Here is a 21,235-nt window from a genome sequence, read left to right as displayed (position 1 = left end):
GCTGCGGGTTTGCCAGCTCGCTTGGGAAAGGGAGGGGAAGCAAACGGGGGGCTGGTGGCTCAGGTCTGCGGGGACGGACGGAGGGACGGAGGGACGGAGGGAGCTGCTGCCTCTGCTCGGCCCCGGCGCCCTGCGGGGTGGGCGGAGGGCGGCGGTGCAGCCCCCCACCGCCCCGGGCCGGGCGGGCTGGGCCGCGGGCAGGCGCGGGGCCCCGGGGCCCCTCGGGGGCACCCCGGGCGGCGGGGCTCCGGGCGCTGCGGTCCCCCCCCGGCCCTGCCCGCTGCCGCCGCCGCCCCTCCCGCCGCGGCAGCCCGGATGCCGCCGCCGGTTTCCTGGCCCGTCTCCCGGCCCCGGGGCCGCCGCTTCCTCCCGGAGCGCCGCGGGCTGCCGGCGGGGGAAGCCGCGGGGTGGGGTGGGGGGGGCAGAAGGGCTCCTCGTCCCGCCGGCTTATTTTTTCCGGTGGGTGCTCCGGAGGGGGCGGTGGGAAGAGCCAGAGGCGGCGGTCCCCTCTTCCCGCCCCCCCTCCACTGCAGCACATGGGAAGCAAAAGTTTTCCTCCTCCTCCTCCTCCTCCTCCTCCTCCTCCTCCTCCTGCGCTCGCCCCTCCGCCGGCTCCCCTCGCCCTCCGCCCAGGCGGCCCGAGCGGGCCGCCCCCCGGGCCGGTCCCCCGGAGCGGGCCGCGGCTGAAGGATGCGGCTGCCGCCAGCGCGGCCGCCCGCGGGCAGCGGCGTTGGGCTGCGCTTCTCGGCGGCGGGCGGAGAGGAGTAGGACGGTGCCGGAGCGGCTTCCGCGGCTCCGAGGGCTGGAAGGGGGCGAAGGCGAGACCGCGATCGCGTCTCGCAGAGGGATCTGCGGCTTTGCGGGGGAAAGGGGCTGTTGGCAAAAATAATCGGATGCTTTAGCGACGCCCGAGAGGCAGTGCTACATCGCTTGGCGTCGGCCCCATCATGGGTACCGGCATGTGTTCGAGGAGGCAGAAGGGCCTTCTGCAGACCGGCTTTTGCCTGGTGACTGTGGCGTGTCTGGGCTCGGGAGTTTTCATGTACAATCACTTGCAGCAAAAGGTGCGGAACGCCGAAGCCCTGGCCCAGAAATACAAACAGCAGCAGGAAGCGCTGTCAGCCCAGCTGCAAGGTGAGTGACCTGCCCCGCGTCCGAGGCCGTGTGCACGCTCGCTGCTGAACGTCCCTCTCTCCCAGCAGTGCCTGCTGGTGCGTTTGCCGCACAGCCCAGCGACCGGGGTGCTGTTGGGGAGCAAGATTCAGCTTTGGGCTTTAAGAGCTCTAAGAAGGCGCTCTCGCCTATTTCCTTCCCCCCTTTGCTGTCTAGAATTAGAGTAGCCTCGCATCTGAACCGCTGCTCGCAGCAGCAAGGGGAGCGGAGTGTGCTGGATCGGTGAGTTCAGCTGCGTCACGTCTATTCCGTTTCTTCTCCCTGCAGTTCTGTAGACTAGTCCTGTGTCATTCTAAATGTGAAGCAGTAAAAATCGAAACGAGACTTAGAGTGGCTGGTTGTGCAGGCTCCGAGATGTGGCTCCGCTCTCCAGCCTGCAGGAGCGTCTGTCGGGAAAGTGAATAGAGAGGCAAGGGGTCCTTTACTAAAGTTTGTTGTCATACTGTCTACTGCCCATTGCCTTTGCAAGGAAACAAACCTATCCTCTTCCCAAGAGATTGATCTGTGACTAGAAAAGTCTTGCTGGCTTGTTCGGGGCTCAAAGATGCTGTGGCACAGAGCTCCCTAAAAAGCGGGGAGGAGGAGGAGGAACGGGCTTTTCTGAGCCCATCAACCAGCAGTTGGTTCCTCTGCAAGGGCTGCCAAAAGAACGGAAGGCAAGCGGAATATGTATATTCCCTCTCCCCCTTTCCCCCCTCATTTGTCCTCCTTACATAAATGTCTAACCGTGGGAGAATGGCACCAACCCACAGAGAGATCTCGGTAGGGAAGGCTGCTCCGTTGCTGAACTCTTATCTTGTCTAATCTATCATTCTAGCCTTACTGTGTCTGCCAAAGCTACGTTTCCAGCGCCTGTCACTAGATTTGCAGTCTCTAGAGGGATTTGCTGAGCCCCGGAGAGAGGTTTGGTGGGAATCCACTCTCTGGTAGCCAGCAGTTGTGTGTGTAATGCTGGGGGACGCTTGGCTCTGGAGTGCCCACAGAATGCATTTTATGTGAACAAAATATTGTTTGCCTGTGGTCCTAGTGACTCAAGGTCAGGAGATTAACACTTTTTCTTCTAACAAGTAGGTTTAGATGATAGTGCTTAAATTGAGAGCTCCTCCTCAGGCTAAGATCAGATACGGGGTATCCGTTATGACCTCTGTTGACATATCCAGTGACGACGTTTCTATAGCCTGCATTGCTGGGGAACTCTGCAGCTCTGTGACTCAACATACGTGCCTTTTAGGGTTAAATCTTTCCTGGTGGTTTTGTGTGCAGTGTTGTGATGCAAATGTAACATCATACATATGCTGCTTGTGCTCAGGGCTGCCTATTTCTACCTGTACACTGGGAAAGCAGAGTGTGGTGTATGTTTTGTTTGTCTCTCAAGGAATCAAGCTTTAAAAAAACAATCAATCTTGTGAATTGATCCAGCGTGTATCTTCACTGCTATTATCTTACGTTTTGTTTCCATTTCTTCTTCCTCTATCAGAAGGCAGTCAGTCAAACAGCTACAGCTCCTAACGTGTTGCACAGTTCCAGCCAGAGCCATTTCCACCTGCATCCTGCGTTTCTGGGATGCAAAGATCAGCGGGGCAGAAGTTTGCCCACGTTTCTGGGATGCAAAGATCAGCGGGGCAGAAGTTTGCCCACATTCCTTTCCGGTGTGTCAGCATCTCTTGCTTCTCTTGGAGAGAGGGGCTGGTTCTTCAGAGAAAAAGCTGATAGCAGTAGCCTCAGGGAACCCTAGTTTTGGGAACAGCAGCCTCAAGCAAACAACTGAGACAGGCTCATAATATTTTTTCCACCCAAATATGTTTGAATGGCAGAGCTGTAGCCTGTTGCTGGGGTTTCTAACCCTCTGTCAGTCCTCCCATTCCTAAATACATTTGTTGCCATGGATACCCTTTTTATTTTGAGAAGACACTTACTTGTCCAACGATTTTAACAAAGGCAAAGCTTCCTTTTGGATTTGGCTGGTGGGAGAAGCGATTGGCAGATAGGAGCCACGTCCACGGGAGTCTCAAAGTGCGGTGGTGCATCGCGCATACGGCCGTGGCTCTCATGCTGTCATCTTGCAGCGCTGCTCCCTGCCATGCTTTGGTGCTGAACACGGGAGAGTGGGGAGTCAGGGCCCTGGGCTCTATCCCTGCCCCTGGGCTGACTTGTTGCATGACTTTAATTTTTGTGCGCTCTGCATCTGATTTCCGTTTTTCCAGCTCTACAAAAGGAGGATGTGTTATTCTGAGGTGGAATTCAGTACTGTTTAACTAGTGCTTCAGGTGTCTCCTTTCAGCTACCAAGTATTTCCTACCCTTCTTATATCCGAGTACGATATATGCTTAATGCTTCTGGTAGCCTCTGTAAATAAAGCTTGAAAGTGTAGGGCTGGGCCAAGAGTTGAGTGAAAGGGAAAAGGAAAGCAAGTGGAGGAGGGAGCGAAGCAGTCTTGAAACCAGCTCTGCCTGTCCTATGTGCTGTCTTCTACTGGCTGCACGCAGGCAAATGGGTGTCATCTACTCTCTTAAAATAAGAGCAAAGCAGCTGCTGACTTTGCTGTAGGGTAAAACATACAGTGTGAGAAGAAGAAAGGGAGGTATTGTCGTGTGCGTGACCCTGCCCAGCCTCTTGCCTGGTGGTTAGTACCCCTTGTCCCAGGCAGCTCTTGCTGCACGCAGGGGTGGCTGTTTGCTGTGACCCAGCAGACCCTCTTTTCATATTACGGTCCGGATGAAATCCAGAAGGAAAACCTGCTCAGCTTTTCTGTCCCTCCATCTCTTCTGTTTCTACTGGGTGGGGTTGGAGGTGTGTCTGAAAGCACATGGAGATGCCTTGCCGAATACTGGGCTCTCCCTTATGGGCTGTGATTTGGGGGACGCTGGTGCTGTGTCATGAGGCTTAGAGGGGATTAGAGGCACAGTCTGGCAAGCTGTGACCTGGTGCGCACTTCAGATGAATCGGTTGTGTCTCGGCCCCAAACTCATGCCATGCTGAGTTATGTAGCAGGTGGCTTTAAGCGAAGAGCTGCTTTGCCACCTCCCGCCTGCCGTAGGTGTGTGCCTGCAGACGTGTGAGCGTGCTGCTGCCTGGAGGCTCTGGCTGGAACTAGAGAGGTTTTATTTCGGTCAGTTCACTAACAAACTGCACTCTTTGAACAGATGGGAACGAAGGGTGCATTTATAGAACCATCCACTTCTCTCTGACGTTCCTGATGTGGCCTGACAATGGCACATCAAACGTGTCTGGGACGGAGGAATTTCCTCTCTCACAACAGGCTGCCATCGCACAGTGGCTGAGCGTGAGAATGCAGCGCTCCCGTCCTCGCCGTTGGGTGTCTTTTACTCAATCTGTCTTCCCTTTGCCAGCTCTCTGGATCAGAGAGGGAGGTATGACGAGTCTGGCTTTCGTTCTGATCCCCTTGTCCCTTGCTCTGGATGATTCTTGAGCCTGAGTGACTGGGGCCACGGGCGATGAGTTGTGATGTGACTGGATGGAGACTGGCAGGAGTATTTGATGCCTCTAACAAGGACAGCAACAGTGAAGAAAGCTTTTTCTGGGTGATTAGCTATGAGAAGGGAAGGAGCACGGTGCAGTCTGGAAGTTAGTGGTGGTCTCTGTGCTGAGAGCTGCTCGGAGCTGTGAGCCATGGCAGTTATGATGACTCTTTCCACAGTACGTGCTATTGGCATTAAAATGGCCTAATGAACTGTGCACCGTGTGTAGCTTTAGCAGAACCAGAGCAGCAAATCTGACGCCTCTGCTGCCTGGCTCCATGGAAGCAGGGAGCTAGCATGCACTCCTGGCTTTCCCGGGCAGGGGGAAAACAAAACCACTTGAACAGGAGGAGAGTAAAACCTGGGACTGATAGCAAGACTGGAATCACGCTCCCTTTATGGATCTCTTAAACTCTTCCTGGCAGATGTCTATTTTAGTAGTCTGGGGTATGAGGCAACCCCTTCGCACACCGTTTTCTGTGGTCTTTTAAAATGAGAACAAGTCTGTGGAAGGCCTGACCTGTTCTTCTTTCCCAAAGGCAAGGCACTGCAAGGGGTTTCATTGCTTCAGCAAGTTCAAGTTCTGCATTTTAGCTCATTTGGCAGCAGGTGACAGTGCTTTAGTGCTGAGTTCTGGCTGAATTCCAGCGTGGATTTAGACACTGACCACCCTCCATTCTCTCTTGTAATTGCAAATTGTTAAAGACTTCCTGGCTTCCTGTCCTCTGATGCTGTACAGTGCCATTTTGGTCTGCTAAGTTGTTGCTGTGTTCCACCACAGAGATGAGTAGAGAGACTACTTTATGCAGCACTTACTCGCTGCTTTGTGTAAAGCTGAACCCACCTTTTCTGGGCTCTGGGGACCTGGAGGAATAGCAGGAGAGATTACAACTTTTTCTTCTAGTCGCTGGAGGTTACTTAAGCTTATCTTACTTACAAAAAAAGTGTCAGGAGAGCCGGATTTTGTGTCCTAAATTTCTGAATAAACAGCCTATGATATGGAGCTGTTTCTGAAGACTCATCTGCTTTGTGGTGCTTGCATCAGGATTTGTGGTTATGGGTGTCAGCACAAGCCTATTGCCATAGATGCTCTCCTGTGCTTTAGTTTCCCATTTGCTATGTGAGATCAATAGCACCTGGTAGCCTGGGATCATCTGAGCAGACCTTTTCTACACAAAATAGTTATTTACTTGCCTGGTCCTGTGCTGAGAGTGCTTGGCTTTTGTGAGTCAGGCTGTAGCGGTTCAACTTGCCTCCTGTGGTAGACCGTGCCCTTTGCCGTCCCGGGTGATGGAGCACAAGTGTGCGGTCCGTGAGGCTGGTCGCTGCCTCGGTTGCCCTGGGTTCTTCAGCTGCAGGGACCTGGAGAGGTGGGTAACCTGCCCAGCTGGGGTGAGTTTCTAACCCTGGACGTAGACTCTGTTCTCTTTCAGTATACTCAGGTTACTAGAAAAGGAAATGAAACGCCTGCAGGAGAAACCCCAACATGGGGAATTCCTCCAAGCCCGGAACCGCTGAGGCAAATGCAGACTGGAAGCTCGGAGTACCTGAAAGGGCGTGGTAAAGCCTGTGAATTGCTGGGCATCCCCAGTAGTCCCAGCAGCCGTGATGTTTTTCATTGCTGGTGTGAGGTTCCCGTCACATCCCAGACTTGTCCTCAGGTGCGCTGCTAGGTAAGACTGGAAGAAAGTGAGATGCTTGTGGCAGAAACACGAGTGCCCAGAGCTCACAAACTTTTGGGAAGTGGCTGATGTTCTTAAGATGACAGTTTCATTGAATAAGGCTTTTTAGCATATAGTGAAGAAGCACCCACAGTCTCTTGTGTGCTTAACTGGGCTGGGAAAGCCCTCAGGGTGACATCTGAGTAGTCTGTTGGGAAAAGTGTTTCTAAAAATAAGGCTGTCATGAAGTAGACACTTGGACAGCTGCAGTGATGGGCTTGCTGCTTACCAATGTGCTCAGCAGGGGAAAAAAAGCCTTCCAGATTGAAAATAAATATTTCTGCTGTCATGGTTTGGAGAATATGGTAGTTTCCTCACTTCAGAGGAAAATACTAATGAAGTGGCCCAGCGCAGGGGAAGCATCTTCACCATGGGGGTGTCTGTCTTTGTTAACTAGGGAAGGTAAGAAAGTGAAGGAGGGAGATAGTGTGGCTGGTGACAGCAGGAACTCCTGACCTAGACACTGGCCCTTCCTACTCCCTGGAGGAGGTTAAATGTGACAGAGGGAATTTGGTGGGTCAGGGGAGACAGCTTGGATGTGAATGTATGCCTGGGGAATGGCTCCTCAGTCTGGGGTGGGACTGAGCTCGGCACGTCATGAGCCCAGGCTGGCAGAGCCTAAAACATAGTCCTTGTACCTGCAGTGTCTAAAAACAGTGTAGTCCAGGAAAAGCCAGCTTGTCTGTCTGTCCTGCTGAAGCCTTGATTTCAGTACAGGAGAAGTCACTGCCAGGAGGTGCTGAAGTTGCTCCACAGGGGACAATGGGATACAGAGATGTTTGGATTCAGTTTGTGCCTTGAAGCCGGAGCCTCAGCTCCAGCCACCCTCAGTATCTAGGCTGCTTGCCTACCTGGCTAGCTGGGGCAGTGGCCCCAGAAGGCTTAGGAAGCAACCCTTAGGATTCAACACTTTACCATGCCTGGCTTCGCTTATCGCTGCTTCTTTTTCCCCTGATTCACTCAGGCACTCAGCTGCTGCTGGAGATCACTGTAAATATTAATGGATCCACTGCCGGTAAACCAAAGTATTGCAAAAATCCCAAGCTTGGACCTAGCCAAGGTCATGAGCTTGGCTTAAAAATCATGGAGTTAAACCACGTGGAGGTGATTCTTCTGTGCGGAAAAGGTGGGGAGAAAAACACCAGTTGTTGTGAGGGTCCTGGAAAAGCCGCCAGACTTGGATTTGCTGTGATCCAACAGAAGAGAAATATGCAATAGTGAACCGGGCTTTTAAGGAAGCTGGATAAAATGATTCGACTGTACACTCAGGGCTGCCCTGCATGAAGTTGTAGGGTAATGTGACTCATAAAGGTGAGGAATGCTTCTCTTTAATGCCCAGCTTTGATTAAAAAGCTCTTGAAGAATGGTCACGGCAGCAGTGCTTCGCTGCCTCGTGAAATTAGGCTTCCATGCACTTAGTGTAATTAGGAGATCTGCTGTGGGGAAGATGCAGTCTAAAAATGCAAGGAATAGTTGCTATTTTGCAGTGCAGAAGGAAGAGGTGAGGCATAGGGAGGCGGTGAGTTCTGTGGACTTCTGAAGAACCGGGTGGCTACGTCTGCTCTCAGGCAGCACACCTCCCGTTAACGCAGGGCACACACTGCCTTTGCTGCTCCCGTATGACCCGAGTGGAGCTGGCAGTCTCTCTAGATCCACCTGCAGTGAGAGCGTGAGTCATTTGGGGCTCTTGGCTTGGCAAGATTTCACCAAGGAATGGGTTAGCACTTGTTTTATGCATGCAGATATCATCCCACTTTGTTCATTTTCCTGGAGACTGTGCATCGTGGCACGACTTATCCCCAAAGATCGTGGCTCTGGGGGCAAGTTTCTTTTATCGCCTCTCCCCTCTGAATTGCCGCCCAGCGCCATCCTGGCACGGCGGTGGTCTCTGCGGAGGGGATGGAGGAGTCTGTTGCAGCTGAGAGCTATGACTCAGGGAAAGCTCTTGGTTAGCGTTCAGACATCAGAGTGGATTAAAATCACCATCCATCAGGAAGCTTCTCTGGCACTTTCATTTGTCATGTGGCTGCTGTACGAAGCAGCCTCATCCCTCTCCCTTCTTGGCTCCTGTGCAGGGTACAAATGCTCTTTTGTGTGTAATGGGAGAGGGAGCTGCTTGGCTCACTCTTCCTTAGTGGCCCCAGGGCCGGCTAATGTTTGGGTTGCAGAAGGGGAGAAAATGTCTCACCTGCATGCTGCGGGTGCCTTTACAGAGCAGATGACCTGGAAGGCTCTGGCTGTCTTGAGCCTGGCAGTGGGCTTGGCCCGCAAATGTACAGTTTAGCCACTGGCCACTAAAGCCAGTTCTTGGGCTTTGCAGCTTAGACTCCAAAGCAAAACCTGAGTGCAAATAATCACAGGATGACCTACTGGTGTGTTATATCGGGAATATCCGTTGTCTGTAGTCCAGCTGTCCCCACCCTGCTCCAGAACTTATCTGGTCACAGCTGACAAAGAAGTGCAAACAGCTTGTAGCTGGACCTGACCCTTTCGTTGTTTAGGACATCAGGTATCTGCATGTATTCCAGGACTGTTGATTTGCTTGGTCTGGATTTTACGTGTGAGCTACTGCGTGCTTAAGCCTAGAAACCCAGAGTGACACAGGCCATTCAAAACAGGAAAGTCTCTTTTGCCTAAGTCTGCTCTCTTGGGCACTTGCTGGCCCAGTCCACGGCAGGATTTGAGATCCACATGTGTCCCTGGTCGCATGACCTGCGGAAGGCCTGTTTTGGGGAAAAGAATACGTGGGAAGAAATTTCAGGGTTTACCTCATGCTCTGCCTCCTTTCTGCTTCCCTAGTTGTGTATGAGCACAGATCCCGGCTGGAACGATCCTTGCAGAAGGAGCGAGGGGAACACAAGAAGACAAAGGAAGGTGAGTCTCTTGCATGGGTGGCGTAGCGGTGGCCAGCCACCCCTCCAGGTGTCCCGTGGGGAGATGTGTGGGTTGTACCCAAAGCATTTTCTGTCTTCAGGGCCATGTGTGGATGGTACTGAATGCCCCCCAGGTGAGACTCATCCCTGGTTTGTACTTAGAGAATAGTTAACTGACTTGTCCATTGCCCACGGGCAAAAGGTGCTGGGAGGTGGGTTCTGTTCTTTCATATTCCTACATAGGTCCTCAGTCTAATCTGTGAGTAGCAGTACCCATGACATGGTGTTTGAGCACTTTAAGTGATAACTAAACCTGGCACTAGACCATGCTTTTGTCTCGGAAATATGTAAACTTTCTTATAAAAGTGATCTGAAGATGTTGAGCTCTACAAGTGCTTAATAATATGAGCATCACTGCACTTCACAATACATGGACAATACAGACTGTCAGATCCTTTAAAGTTGATGTACAAAAGTAGATCAACATATGCAGGATATTTTAAGACCATGAAATACAACAGAAAGCAGAAAGCTAATAGATGAGCTCATGTACCTTTCAGTGGAGTAATGTGCTTGGATGTCAGACCCCTTTGCACCTGATTGTTGTCGGCAACTTAATAGCTTGGGTTTTATCTTCAAAACTGGTATGTGAAGTAACATCACTACTCCTTGCTCCTACACGCGCTGTGTTTCTGGAAATGCTGACATACAGCATCCGGGTTTGGCTGTAGCTATGTGACTACATAGCTAAGGCAGAAGCTGCATTTCTGCCTCTTTCCTTTATTGGTGGGGGCTGACTGAGAAAAGCATCCTAATAAATGTTACCTTGTCATGGGAGCTTCCCATTTTAAGAAGAAGGCGCAGATGAGATCAGCAGATGAGTTCCTTTTGGTCTCACAGAAGCTTTGACTTCTCTTTTCCAGAGTCATCTGTCATTTCAGAGCACCCCAAATCCTTACACAGCTTCAGTGACATCAAAAGGTAGCTGTTTGTGTGCTGCAGTAGGAAGTCACCAATGCACTTGCCTATAGAATGGGAAAGGAAGGACATTTGGGCCAGTCTAGATGGGTGGACAGCTCTCACGGAAAATACTACCATCTTTGAGGGCATTGAGAGGAGTCTCCTACCAGCATCTGCATTCCAGCTTGCTGAGTTGCAGCCTTTTGCTCAGCAAGGGGCTGATTTTCCTCCTTCCCTCCCCCCACCAAAATATAAACCAGATCCTTGTTAAATTCCAGCTCATTAAATTGTCTTCTCTTCTTCCATTTCTAGATTTTCTAGTGTATAAGTTAGAAGCTCAGGAAGCTCTCAACAAGGAGAAGGTAGGTATGGTTTATTCCTCAGAGGGTGTGTAATAACGGTAAAAGATTTTTCTAGTACCACCACAGTTATGAGGCCAGTGCTGCTGTCTGGAACGCATGAAAGACTATGAGTGCGTGTGGTAGAAGATGAACTTTGGCTGACTCCACCTTGCACGGCTGTTGGTGCGTGAGGATTTACTTCATCTTAGGGAAAGACTGTGTTGTGCTAGAGCTATTCTGCCTATTCTCCCCTGTGTGATAGCAGAGTAGATTGTCAGCTCCTGGTGTAGCAGGGAGTCCTGTGCTGCAGTCTGAAAAGAGAACTGCTGTTTCGTGGTACAGAAGAGTCCTGGGGAAATTGAATGCAAGGCACGCTACAGGGAACATGGAGAAGAAAGGCTGTGGTGGTGGTGGGGAAAGCATATCCATTGTTTTCTGTCTCCAGGGATTGTCAAATGATTTCCACTAGCCTGTGGACTTCTCATTCGGCAGGGAAAAGAAACCCTCTTCAGTGAGAGCTAGGAAGAAATGCATCCTTGGGTTACAGTCTGTCCCATTCACTTGAAATGATAAGGCTGGTTTTATTCCTTTCTCAGAGCATCTGTTGAGGAGATGCTGGAGAAGAGGAATTGCTTTTAGCCTGCTCATCTCTGGGTGAATGTCATCCTGTCACAGAAACAAACTCATGGATGAATATCTGAATGCTCTAATGGCTGGGCAACTCCCTTGCAATTGTGCTCGTTTGCTGGTAATATTTCGTACCATATCGAGTATTTATCATATAAGTTAAATTGTGGGTTGTAGTGGAAATCTCTGCATGGTGGTTAGTTTGCGCTTCCATGGTGCTGCTTAGTGTCTCAGCCACGTTGCTTTAAGCTCCCCAAACACGGATCCCAGCAGACGTTTGTACAACTGCACGTAATGGGAAAAGCTGCAGCATGTTCCCTCTCAGGTGCCACTGCTGCTGTGGGGACTTAGCCTTTGTGCACAGGCGGCTGGTGGCTTTCACACCCCCCGTGTCGAGATGCTGGTGCTACCGTGAAGAACGGTACCCTGGGGACAAAGGGGAAGAACGTGCCCCTTAGCAAGGCGTAAGCAGATCTGGTAAACTGGCAGAGACCCCTCTGTGGCCACATAAATCCCTCTCCGCTGCTGGTTTGTGTCAGGTGAGCTTAGTTTGATAGCTGTACTTAGTTAGAGGAGTTTGCTTTAGGCTTACTCGATTGCTTAGCGATCAGTTTTTTGTTAAATGGTGCAATATTTGTGTGTAGGCGAAAGCCTCAGCTCTGGTGCTGTCTGCCTCCCCCTCAGCTGCTGCTAAGAGTGCTCAGCCTGCTTTGGGGGGGTTTTACTGTGCAGAGCTCTTTCAGCACTGCGCCTGTCCTAGATAAAGAACTGGAGACTGGGGAAAACTACTCTGAATGTGAACCAGGAGAGTGCAATGAATTAGCTGGTGGCTAGGTTGTTTTGAAAGGGTTCTTTTCCAGCCCTGCTCAGGCTGCGTGTTCTGCTGGTCACCTTGGTGGGCTTGTTCCCCATCACCACGTGCATGCCTGCGTGTGTGAAGGGGCAGCGGGAACTTGCCGTTGGTGCAGTGGCTGGGCAGGTGCTCGTGTGTGTTTCTCCCTGCCTTAGGTTTTTCTGGGATCTAACGGCACTGTTGAATCTTTTTCTTTCCAGCAAGATTCTATGAACAGATACGGGGCCCTCAGTTCCCAGCACAAGATACTGAAGGTAAGGGAGGGGTCTGGTTTCATGTACTCACCCGCTGCTGCCTGTTAAAGAATGCTCCCAGGAGGGAGAGTTGGTGCTTTCGCTTACCAGAGGTGCCTGGGAGAGACCAAGGGTTTCCTGCAGCTACTGCCAGCACAGAGGGAGGAGACCACGCAGTGGTGTTGATCTACATTCCTTCCTGACTATTTAGGTCCATGGGAGTTTCCTATTTATTCTGTTGGGCTTTGTATCAGATTACAGCCTTCACCTATACCTCATTTCAATGGCAGTCTTTGTGCAGTTTATTGCACAGGAGTTCTGTCGTACAGCATGTTCTTTTCTGGGTCTCTTAGTGTGAAAATGGATCTATTCATTGTAGCTTGCCCTTTGGGCTAATACAATGTACTCCAGTCCATGCAAGAGGCTCAGAGGGGGGTGGTTTATAGCATTTTATAGCTTATCGCATGCTCTATCTGAAGCATATCTTGATGTTAAAGTTTGCTTTTGTTAGAGCAATGCAACTGTGGCTGGTGATGGTGGTTTTTAAATGTTTTTAGTTAGAGCACTGGCAGTGAAATAGTAATTTAATTCTGGGATGTAGAAAGAGGGCTAGGTTCCAGCAACCCTTAGCACTGCTGGGTTGTATTTCCTGAGCAGAGTTGGACCTCCAGCTGCCTGGCTTTTGGATTCAAACTTCGGGAAAAGGGAAGTACAGTTCTGTCTCTTGGGTGTTATCCAGCACTGCGGATTCTGGGAACACTTCGCAATAGTACCGTTCCTCTTCATAGCAACTGCAGACTGAGCAGAGCGCTCTGGTTTGCTTGTCTCAAGGGGCCAGTGAGAGCATTTCGTCCTGGCTCCCCTTCTCGTGCTTCCTTTTATTGGGGGGAAGAAAAATCATGTATTTTTTTAACTACATTTACAGCTGCTGAAAGACAGGCCAACCCTTGGGACTGCAGTGTGGTAGATTTCAGCCCCCTGAAAAAGCAGTATTCAACTCAACTTCTAGCTAGTTATGAGACTGAGAGTAACACTTCCGTTACTGGAGCACAGGCAAAAAATGCTTCCCACTGGGACTAGCTTCCCCAGGAGGAAGATTGCTACTAGTGATAACATTACCTAGGAAGTAGACATGTAATGCTCAACAGAAGCAACTAACTCTGTTAAGTTGGAGGTCCCAAATATGACCAAAGACATCCATGAAGCCACATCAGCATATCTGGCTTTGGTGTTTCTGTCATTCTGATCTGTATTGAAGTCGTCTATTATCTGTCATCATAGTCTGATTAACATCTGCAGCTGGCACACGAGCCTCTAAGGGGCAAGGGGCTTGACTTTGTCCAAAAATAGCAGCTGCAGTAGTTGCCTGTGTCGGGATTCCTGCTGGGGCCAGACTTCATCTTACAATTCCTTTCATCCTCTTGAGCGGAGATTAAAAGTTTTTGTTAACATCATTCTGCAGGATGCATCCTCGCATTCACTGGAACAGGCAGGCAAGGAGGCGGGTGGCTTTAAACAAAAGATTTTTGATCTGGACTTCCTGAAGCTGCTGGAACCTGGCAACTTGCAACGAGGTGTGCCCTTCCTTTGCTTGTGGGCTAAGCATCCACTTACTGATTCCATTTTGTACAATGCTATCTACAAAGCTGCTTTCTAAACGACGGCAGAAATACAGGTTTTTGAGGTACTCTTATTTTCTTCTTTCTCTTCGCCTGCCCCCTCCACCTGCCCGCTTCCCCAGAGACCTCCGTGAGGCAGAGCTACTGCATAGCTGGTGCATCTCGGGCACTACGTGTTGTCCGAACAGCAAAGGGAAGGCGGGATGAGAGGACTTGCTGGCCTGAATTCATACAGTGAGTTGAAGGACTCCTGATTTTTTGAAAGATTAGCTGATGTCCTGAATGATAGGATTTCCCCGTATTGCAGTGTTGGGCATGACGGGTAGGGACACAGTGAAATGTCACGGCAGCGTGGCCTCTCTGTATTCCCTCACCCCCAGCTGCATTGGTACATGATTTGCACAACACTCATGTGCTGTGTCTTGCAGTTTCTGCTTGACTGAGTAAACCAGCATATCTACGAGGTAGAGAAGGGAATGACGTTAGTCAGACAGGCAGCTCTGGACACAAGAGGTTCCTGGCTTTCTCGGGGCCGTCAGCGTACCGAGCTTTGGTAGAACTGACTGGATCACGAATGCTCTGCTTACAGTTAAGTCGCTTCTCTGAAAAGTAATCACATGTAGCATGTTCCAGACCTCCTGTCCTGCAACTACAATAAAACAGCATCTTTAGATTCCTCCTAACGTTTGCATACGTTGGTCACAGCCGTCCTTAGAAACCAGCTGGCAGTGAGGATGCTCTGTGGGCTTAATGAGCTGGATTGGGCCTCAGGTGCTTTGTGACCTTGGTCAAGGCACTTATCTCCCTCTGCAGCTTCCTGCTGCTATCAAAGGGTGAATATTCCCTCCCTCCTTCCAGACTGTGAGCAGTCTGGGGACAGACATCATGCACATCACCTGCCAGACAGAATATGGGCTAGAAATTAATTGACCTGAGCTGATGAGGACTTAAAATTCCTTGAATTGCCTAGAGTTTCTTGTTAAAATCAATTTTCACTTGCTAATGTTGGTGGCTTCTGAGGTGTTTAGTATCAAAATGATTTTAGGGATGTGGTTCCTTGGCAGTGCTTTCTGCTGGTGGTTCTGATAAGAACTGTAAGTACGTAATGTCTTTGAAAGCCAAAGCAGGAATCTTTTATTCTCTTTATTTTCCCTCCTGATCTTGTGATCTGATTAACCTGACGTCCTTGTCTCTCCTCTTTGTTCTGTCTCTGGGACCCCTCCATACCGATAGCTTTTTCCTCTGCATTGCATGTATTTTTGGAGCACGGTTATTTCTCTCCTTTTAGTGGAGGATAATTACTTCAGGAGAGAATGCCTGGGCCACAGATGCTTTGTTTTACTGGGGATAAACGCAATCATAGATAGCATTTAGAGGTTTGGGGTTTTTTTTAAAAAAAAAAGAAGATTTTTTTTTTTACAGGACGGCTGATTGAAATTGCTGCCTGAGTCCTGAGGAGCTATTGTGTGGAAGGGCCAGGGTTCACCTGTGAGCCCATCAGTCTGCATACGTAATTGGTGTTGACAAACTGAATGTGGAAGGACTCTCTAGGTTACCATGGGAACAAAAAAGGAGGTGAATTCTGGTTCAATGGGTCTGAGCAAAAGGATGTCTCAGCATGTTTTCTTCTTGGGCCCTGCAAGAGGGGAGGGGAGAAGAGAACAGCTCTTCAACCCATTTCTATCTGATGAATTCTTGGCCTGCTTGAAATAGTCTGTGGTCTTGTGAGAGTCTTGTTATCCTGGCATCTGATGCCTGTGAGCCCCACGTTACTATGGGGAGTGTGGGCTCTCTCTAGTCTTGCTATGTGAGAGGATGTGGCATCCTTGCAAAAGGTCTCCCTCCTGTTCTAGCAGCTTGGAGTGGCGGGTGGGAGAACAGCCAGGCCACCAGGAAGGAAACCAAGCAGAGAGAACAACCTGAGTGTTTAGGTGTCCGTCTGTCCTAAGCGACTAGCAATACCTGCACACAGGAAGGCAATGGGGATTAGACCTTAGCCCTGCTTAAAGGTGAGCCGCTCCTGTAATGCAATGTGCAGACCGATGCTACGTGCACCATGGAAGCTATCCAAGGGACCTTGGATTTGTGCAGTGTTCCCCAGGCATTTGGTTTGATAGCAGCAAATATTATAGCCTGCATTGCTCTCACAGAGCGGGGTGTGCAGGGAAGTTGGGAAGGAGTAGGAGTAGTTCTTGGCTGTGTCCCAGAGCGTCCATCTCTTTTTCAGGCAGGAGTGGACTTGCCACCGCATTCTGCTTCCAGTTTAGTGGCTCCCAAGGAGACCTCCCAAACCGCTTCACAAAGCGGAGTTTAACATCCCTCCTGAACCACTGAACACAAAGAATATTGTATTGTATCTGGGATTTCCAGCTACCTTATTGGAGGAATGAGCATCTCTTCCGCCTTCCCAAGCGACTTATTAAACAGATGCATGCGAGTAGCACTTGGCAATAGCTAAATTACTCTTCTTCTCCTTGTACTGACTCTTTGTCACTTCTTTTCATCTTCAGAACCAGCATGAAGATGTCAAGAAGCAGCTGCTTGACCTGCAGCTGCAGCACAACAGCTTGAAACTGGAACATCGTAAGACACTGGAGACCCATAGCCAGAAATATGCCCAGCTGCAGCAGGAGAAGGACAGTGAAGTCACAAACTTGCAGGGTGAGTGTGATGGAGAGCTGAGAGAACACCAGGCAGAGAAAGGACTGAAGAACTGAGTTCAGGAGAGGACAGTGTTTCCTCTACAGACCCCCAAAAGGTCCACAAATACTGTAGGAACACCTCTGTATGACTGTGAGTGTGCAGCACCTTAGCCCTTCTATATCTCAACCGGAGCGTTGTCCTACCTCAGGGTGGTGGTGCAGGAACAAGGGCAGTGTTAGAACTGGCCAAGTGTCCTGAGGTTCACTGAGGGGAGGTGAGAGATGCAGAGCAGGCTATCAACCAGCTTCCCCATGCGAGGAGAGCCGTTGGGGTTCACAGGCGGTGTGTTTGTGTAGGAATACATACCACAAAAGCCTCTGGCTGCTTGGGCTGGCAAATGCATTGATCAGGCTGTAATTGTATGGTCAGTGTAGGGTCACAGAGGAGAGGAGCTTCCTTTTTTTTTTTTTATAGCCCCATGGGAGACTGCATGACCTTGGGTTTAACCATACTTTGAGTTCTCTGGGGTTCAGAGACCCCTGTGCTGTTATACTGCATAGGGCATTCCTGGCTTCTGTCAGCACCAGCACTTTCATGGTGTTATTTTAAAAGCCTAATTGACTTTTGCTGGCTGCTTACTCTTACTGCAGCTGCTACTTATCTTATTCGTGTAGAATTTGTGCAGACCCAGGTAAGATAACAAATTATTATGCCAGATGCCGATCGTATTCAGACTGTGAAACAGTCCATGTCCCAAGGTGGTCACACTCAAAATGGGTAAGATAACCCAAAAGTAAAAGGCATGAGGCTAAGGCAGAGGTACATGCCTGTGGTTCCACAGTAGGCTAGGGCAGAAACAACAGGTTCATCCATCAGATAATGCTGCCTTACCCTATTCTTTCTCTGGTGGGCGATTGTAACTAAGTTAGCAGAGCTGCTTTTTATGGCAGAGAGAAAACATTGTGACATCTAGGTATCCCATCTATTTCAATATACATTTTCCACTTCTTGGTACACTTTTGACAATGGAAACCAGTTTCTATACTACTAGAATCCTGTAAATTTTAACATTTAAGCTTGGGAGCAAATTAAACATACTTTTTGTAATTGATGGTGTAGGTCTACAAAATGCATTTCATAGTGTAAGTATCGCAGAGAATGCTGATCCCTTTAATTCCCAAAGAGTAGTTCCTATTTAGTCTGCTGTTTAATTAGGTTTTGTGGTTTTTAACGTTCACATCTGTTCTTACTTAGATTAGGTCTGGGAAAGCGAAATCTGCTGACGTTTTGTTTGTTTTTTTCTCTGGTCAACACAGCCTTAGTATCTGGTGAGCACTCCTGGGTTAGAAGGGGGGAACTGAGCGCAAGCAAGTGAAACCTAAATACTTGATTGTCTCTCTTCTTGAAATACGCAGCCCCCAATGAAGTAAGAAGACTAATTCTGGCAGAGGAAGGAGAATAACGATCAGAAAAACAATTCAAAGAGGAAAGCTAGTCAGGAAGGTCAGCTTAAGGCTAAGATATTAATATTCTCTGTCCATCTTCCCAGGCTACTGTTCACTTGGTACCATCTCCGTCCTGTGCTTTAAGCTCCAAGCTGGCTAGTAAATCTTCCCTTAAGTATTGGTAATCATGCCATACAAAAGAGCAAGACAGTCTCAGGAGAGGTGGCAAAGACAAGAGAGCTAGTAGCATCGCTAATGCCTCGGTTTTTTTCCTTATGTTCCACCAGTACTTTCTATATATAATGTGCCCTCTGGAGACGTGTGTTGGAAGATGTGCCTCTGTCAGTGATTATAATAGAGAACAGAAGAGGTATCTGAGCAGCGGGCATTGCTCAGGGCTGCTAAAATGGAACTCAGGGATTTTTGCTAGATTCAATTGCAAAAATGAAACCCTCACCCCAGGGGTGCTGGGGGAAAGCAGAAGCCCACTGGGAAGTATGAGGGATTGCTTTCACAGGTGGAGCTGGGTTTGGTAGCTCCTCTTGGTGGTCCTGGTTGCTTTACAGCTTTGGGGCAGCTCTCAGGCTGGTGACGTAGCTATCTACATACAGAAGATGCTGGGATCTGGGGACGATGCAGCTGTGCCCTGTGACCCAATGGTTGTGCTGCTGCGGGGGTATCTGTGCCCTGTTCCTGAAAATCCCTGCTTCTGGAAGTGGCTTTTGAATGCTGGTTAGTGGGTTATGAGTATATGCTCAGATAGCTGAAGCTTCCTGGTCTTGTTAACCAGGGCCTGTTTAATCCTGTTTGCCTCCTCCCTCTACTCCAGGCCCTCTCCTGCTGCATTATGAACTATTTTCTCCTCTGCTTTATAGGAACTACAGTCTATTTATGCTGCGTTTCACAGCCCCAGCACAGCCTGTCCTCTCCTGTGCTCCCCCACGCTAATTCTGTACTCTCCATTTTTTTTCTCATCACACATTGGCACAGTCTGCTCTGAAGGCAGAGGGATAGTTTTGATCTTTGAACTCCTGTTGGAGATATGGACCCTGTAGTTACAGCTGAAATTTTCTTCCCATTGACACCAGTGGTAAAACTCCTGATGAGGTCATTGGGATGGGGATTTCACATCTGCCACGCTGGTGGAAGAGGAAGGACGTACAATGGCGTGAAGGTTTTGATTTCCAGTTTCTGAATATGCTTTGAAGACCTAGATGTTACTGAAGTGTTGGCTCAGTGAAACTGCAGGATTCTTTTGGACATGTCTCTCCCACACCTGAGATGCCTCTGGTTCTCTTGAAGGCCTGGGGGAAGGTCTGTGTTGTAATCAGAGGTCTTAGCAGTAGCAGTCTTGTGCTAGCTGTCATCTAGTCTGGACTAGCTGCCTTAAAAACATATCCCTTATTCACTGCTCCAAGCCAACACCCACAGCAGCGTGCGCTTTCAGCACTGTGTGTACACAAGGTACCTCAGTTAAAGCTGTTCTAGCTGTAGTCCCATAGGACATAATTCCGTATTTCCTTCTGGCTGCAGGAAAGACAGAGCCTTCTTTTCTCAGTTTGATGTTAACCTTCAACACAAGGCAATAACACAGCACCCACCTCGATGGCAGAATGTCCTGTCCCAGGGATGAATGTTATAAAAAAAGATATACCACTGTAGTCAGAAAGAACTATACTCTTGAGCTGAAATCTTGCATGCAGTTCAGCCTGCAGCAAAGTGACCATCCTGTCACGGGAAAAATTCCCATCCTTGTCCTGGCGGGTGCAACTATGTTTGCAGAGAAATCCCAGTGCATGCAGTTCTAGTGATATTTTGAGAGAGCTTCAGGATCCAAAATAAGGCTGACATTTTTTTGACACAGTCTTTCTTTTTATTGGAGGATACACAATTAACATTCAAGTCAGTGAAACATAAGGGCATTGTGTGTCTTGTCACTGAAGTATTTAGGAGTGTGCAAAGAGCTTGAAAGGAGCCCAACCTGGGGGCAGCATGGCACAAGCTTGCTACTTAACAGCATAGGAATAAATGTGCCTGAGGACCAAGTTGTCCTGTGATTGCTTTCTGTAAGTGTGTCGTGGGGTTTTTTGATTGTAGATCCTTTCAAGAGGCAGCTTCTCTGTGCAGTAGGAGGGAACCTCCTTATTGGATCTGCTGTGGGTTCAGGAGATGTGACAGACCTCTCTTGTAGTTGTTTCTCAACCTTCCAGTTACTCCAGGTAGGGGCAGTGACCACTGCTCGCTCCTCTCCTTGCTATTCAGCTGCAATGGGTAAGGGAAATGAAGAAACAAAGATCTTATTCTGACAGCAAGCACAGCAAGAGCCTGACCCTGATAGCAGTAGTTAGCAGAGACACTCTGGAGAGGAGGAAGTCCCTTAGATGGGCAGGACTCCTGAGTGCTGAAAGGAATGATAATTCAGGTTTGTCAGTGTGTTTAGCTAGTCCCTAGCTAGTGCTTCACTATAATTCCTGGGCTTGGAGAGATCTATGAGGTCAAGAGGAATTTATGGTAAGGAAGAGAGATATTACACCTGTGAAAATAGCTCTCTTAAGCAAATTTTTTCTTCTCTTGCAGATACAGTCTTTAAACTTAGAGAAGAGAGCAAGCTTCTTCGGAAGGCCCACCAGGAAGTTCACTCGCAGCTCCTTAGCGCCCAGGTAATCAACACGGGGGTGTTTGTGGCCACATGGGACGATCTTTCACTGGGGTCTGGGTGCGCCATCAAATATTCTCTAAATAATAAATCTAGTTATCAACTGTATTCCAGTGTGGTGAGTTGCCTAAAACAGTGCTGGTAGGTGCTGGTAGTATAGATGCATTCTGTACAAGTAAAATTCTCCAGCCTGGAATTGGTCCCAGTAGCTGAAAATACTGGTATGCTACAGAAGTCACTGTGGTTCAAGTGAGCATGAACCAGCATATTCCCAACCCTGGAATGCCTCCTGTCACTTACCCACGTCTCAAATACTTCTGCCCTAAATGATGATGAATTGCCTCTGTTTATGTCAATAAAATTAATTGCAGAGAGAAATAGCAATGCAGAGGTGCCTTCCTAGCTTGCTGAGACTACAAATAGACACTCAACAACCTTGGGAAAAAGGTCCCCTTCTGCCTCTCCCTGTGAAGCCTTAGTAGACATGAAGACAGATTAAAAAAAATCTGGAAAGAGCTAGATAAAAAAGAAGTTAGTGTTCAGTAATAAAAGTGTTGGAGCGATGCTTTTGGAGGCTGGGGCAGACATGAAGTAGTGTTGGCTTAAGACTAG

At 49.2% G+C, this 21,235-nt stretch overlaps 1 protein-coding gene across 4 annotated transcripts in view; it reads left to right on the top strand.

The window, feature by feature from the left end:
• Positions 1–830: 830 nt before the first annotated feature.
• LOC104252908 (Golgi integral membrane protein 4) overlaps positions 831–21,235 on the top strand; it is a 37,845-nt gene continuing 17,440 nt past the window's right edge. For all 4 annotated transcript variants that reach the window (XM_059829915.1, XM_059829918.1, XM_059829917.1 and 1 more), the window contains exons 1-6: positions 831–1,134; positions 9,173–9,247; positions 10,519–10,568; positions 12,228–12,281; positions 16,390–16,540; positions 20,545–20,627. In XM_059829915.1, the coding sequence (XP_059685898.1) occupies positions 948–1,134; positions 9,173–9,247; positions 10,519–10,568; positions 12,228–12,281; positions 16,390–16,540; positions 20,545–20,627 (600 nt within the window). In that variant the 5' untranslated portion in view covers positions 831–947. The remainder of the gene's footprint in view (positions 1,135–9,172; positions 9,248–10,518; positions 10,569–12,227; positions 12,282–16,389; positions 16,541–20,544; positions 20,628–21,235) is intronic.

The sequence above is a fragment of the Gavia stellata genome, chromosome 27 (assembly GCF_030936135.1).
Source record: "Gavia stellata isolate bGavSte3 chromosome 27, bGavSte3.hap2, whole genome shotgun sequence".
In the NCBI taxonomy this organism is placed as follows: domain Eukaryota; kingdom Metazoa; phylum Chordata; class Aves; order Gaviiformes; family Gaviidae; genus Gavia; species Gavia stellata.
This window is presented reverse-complemented; position numbering and strand designations above follow the sequence as displayed.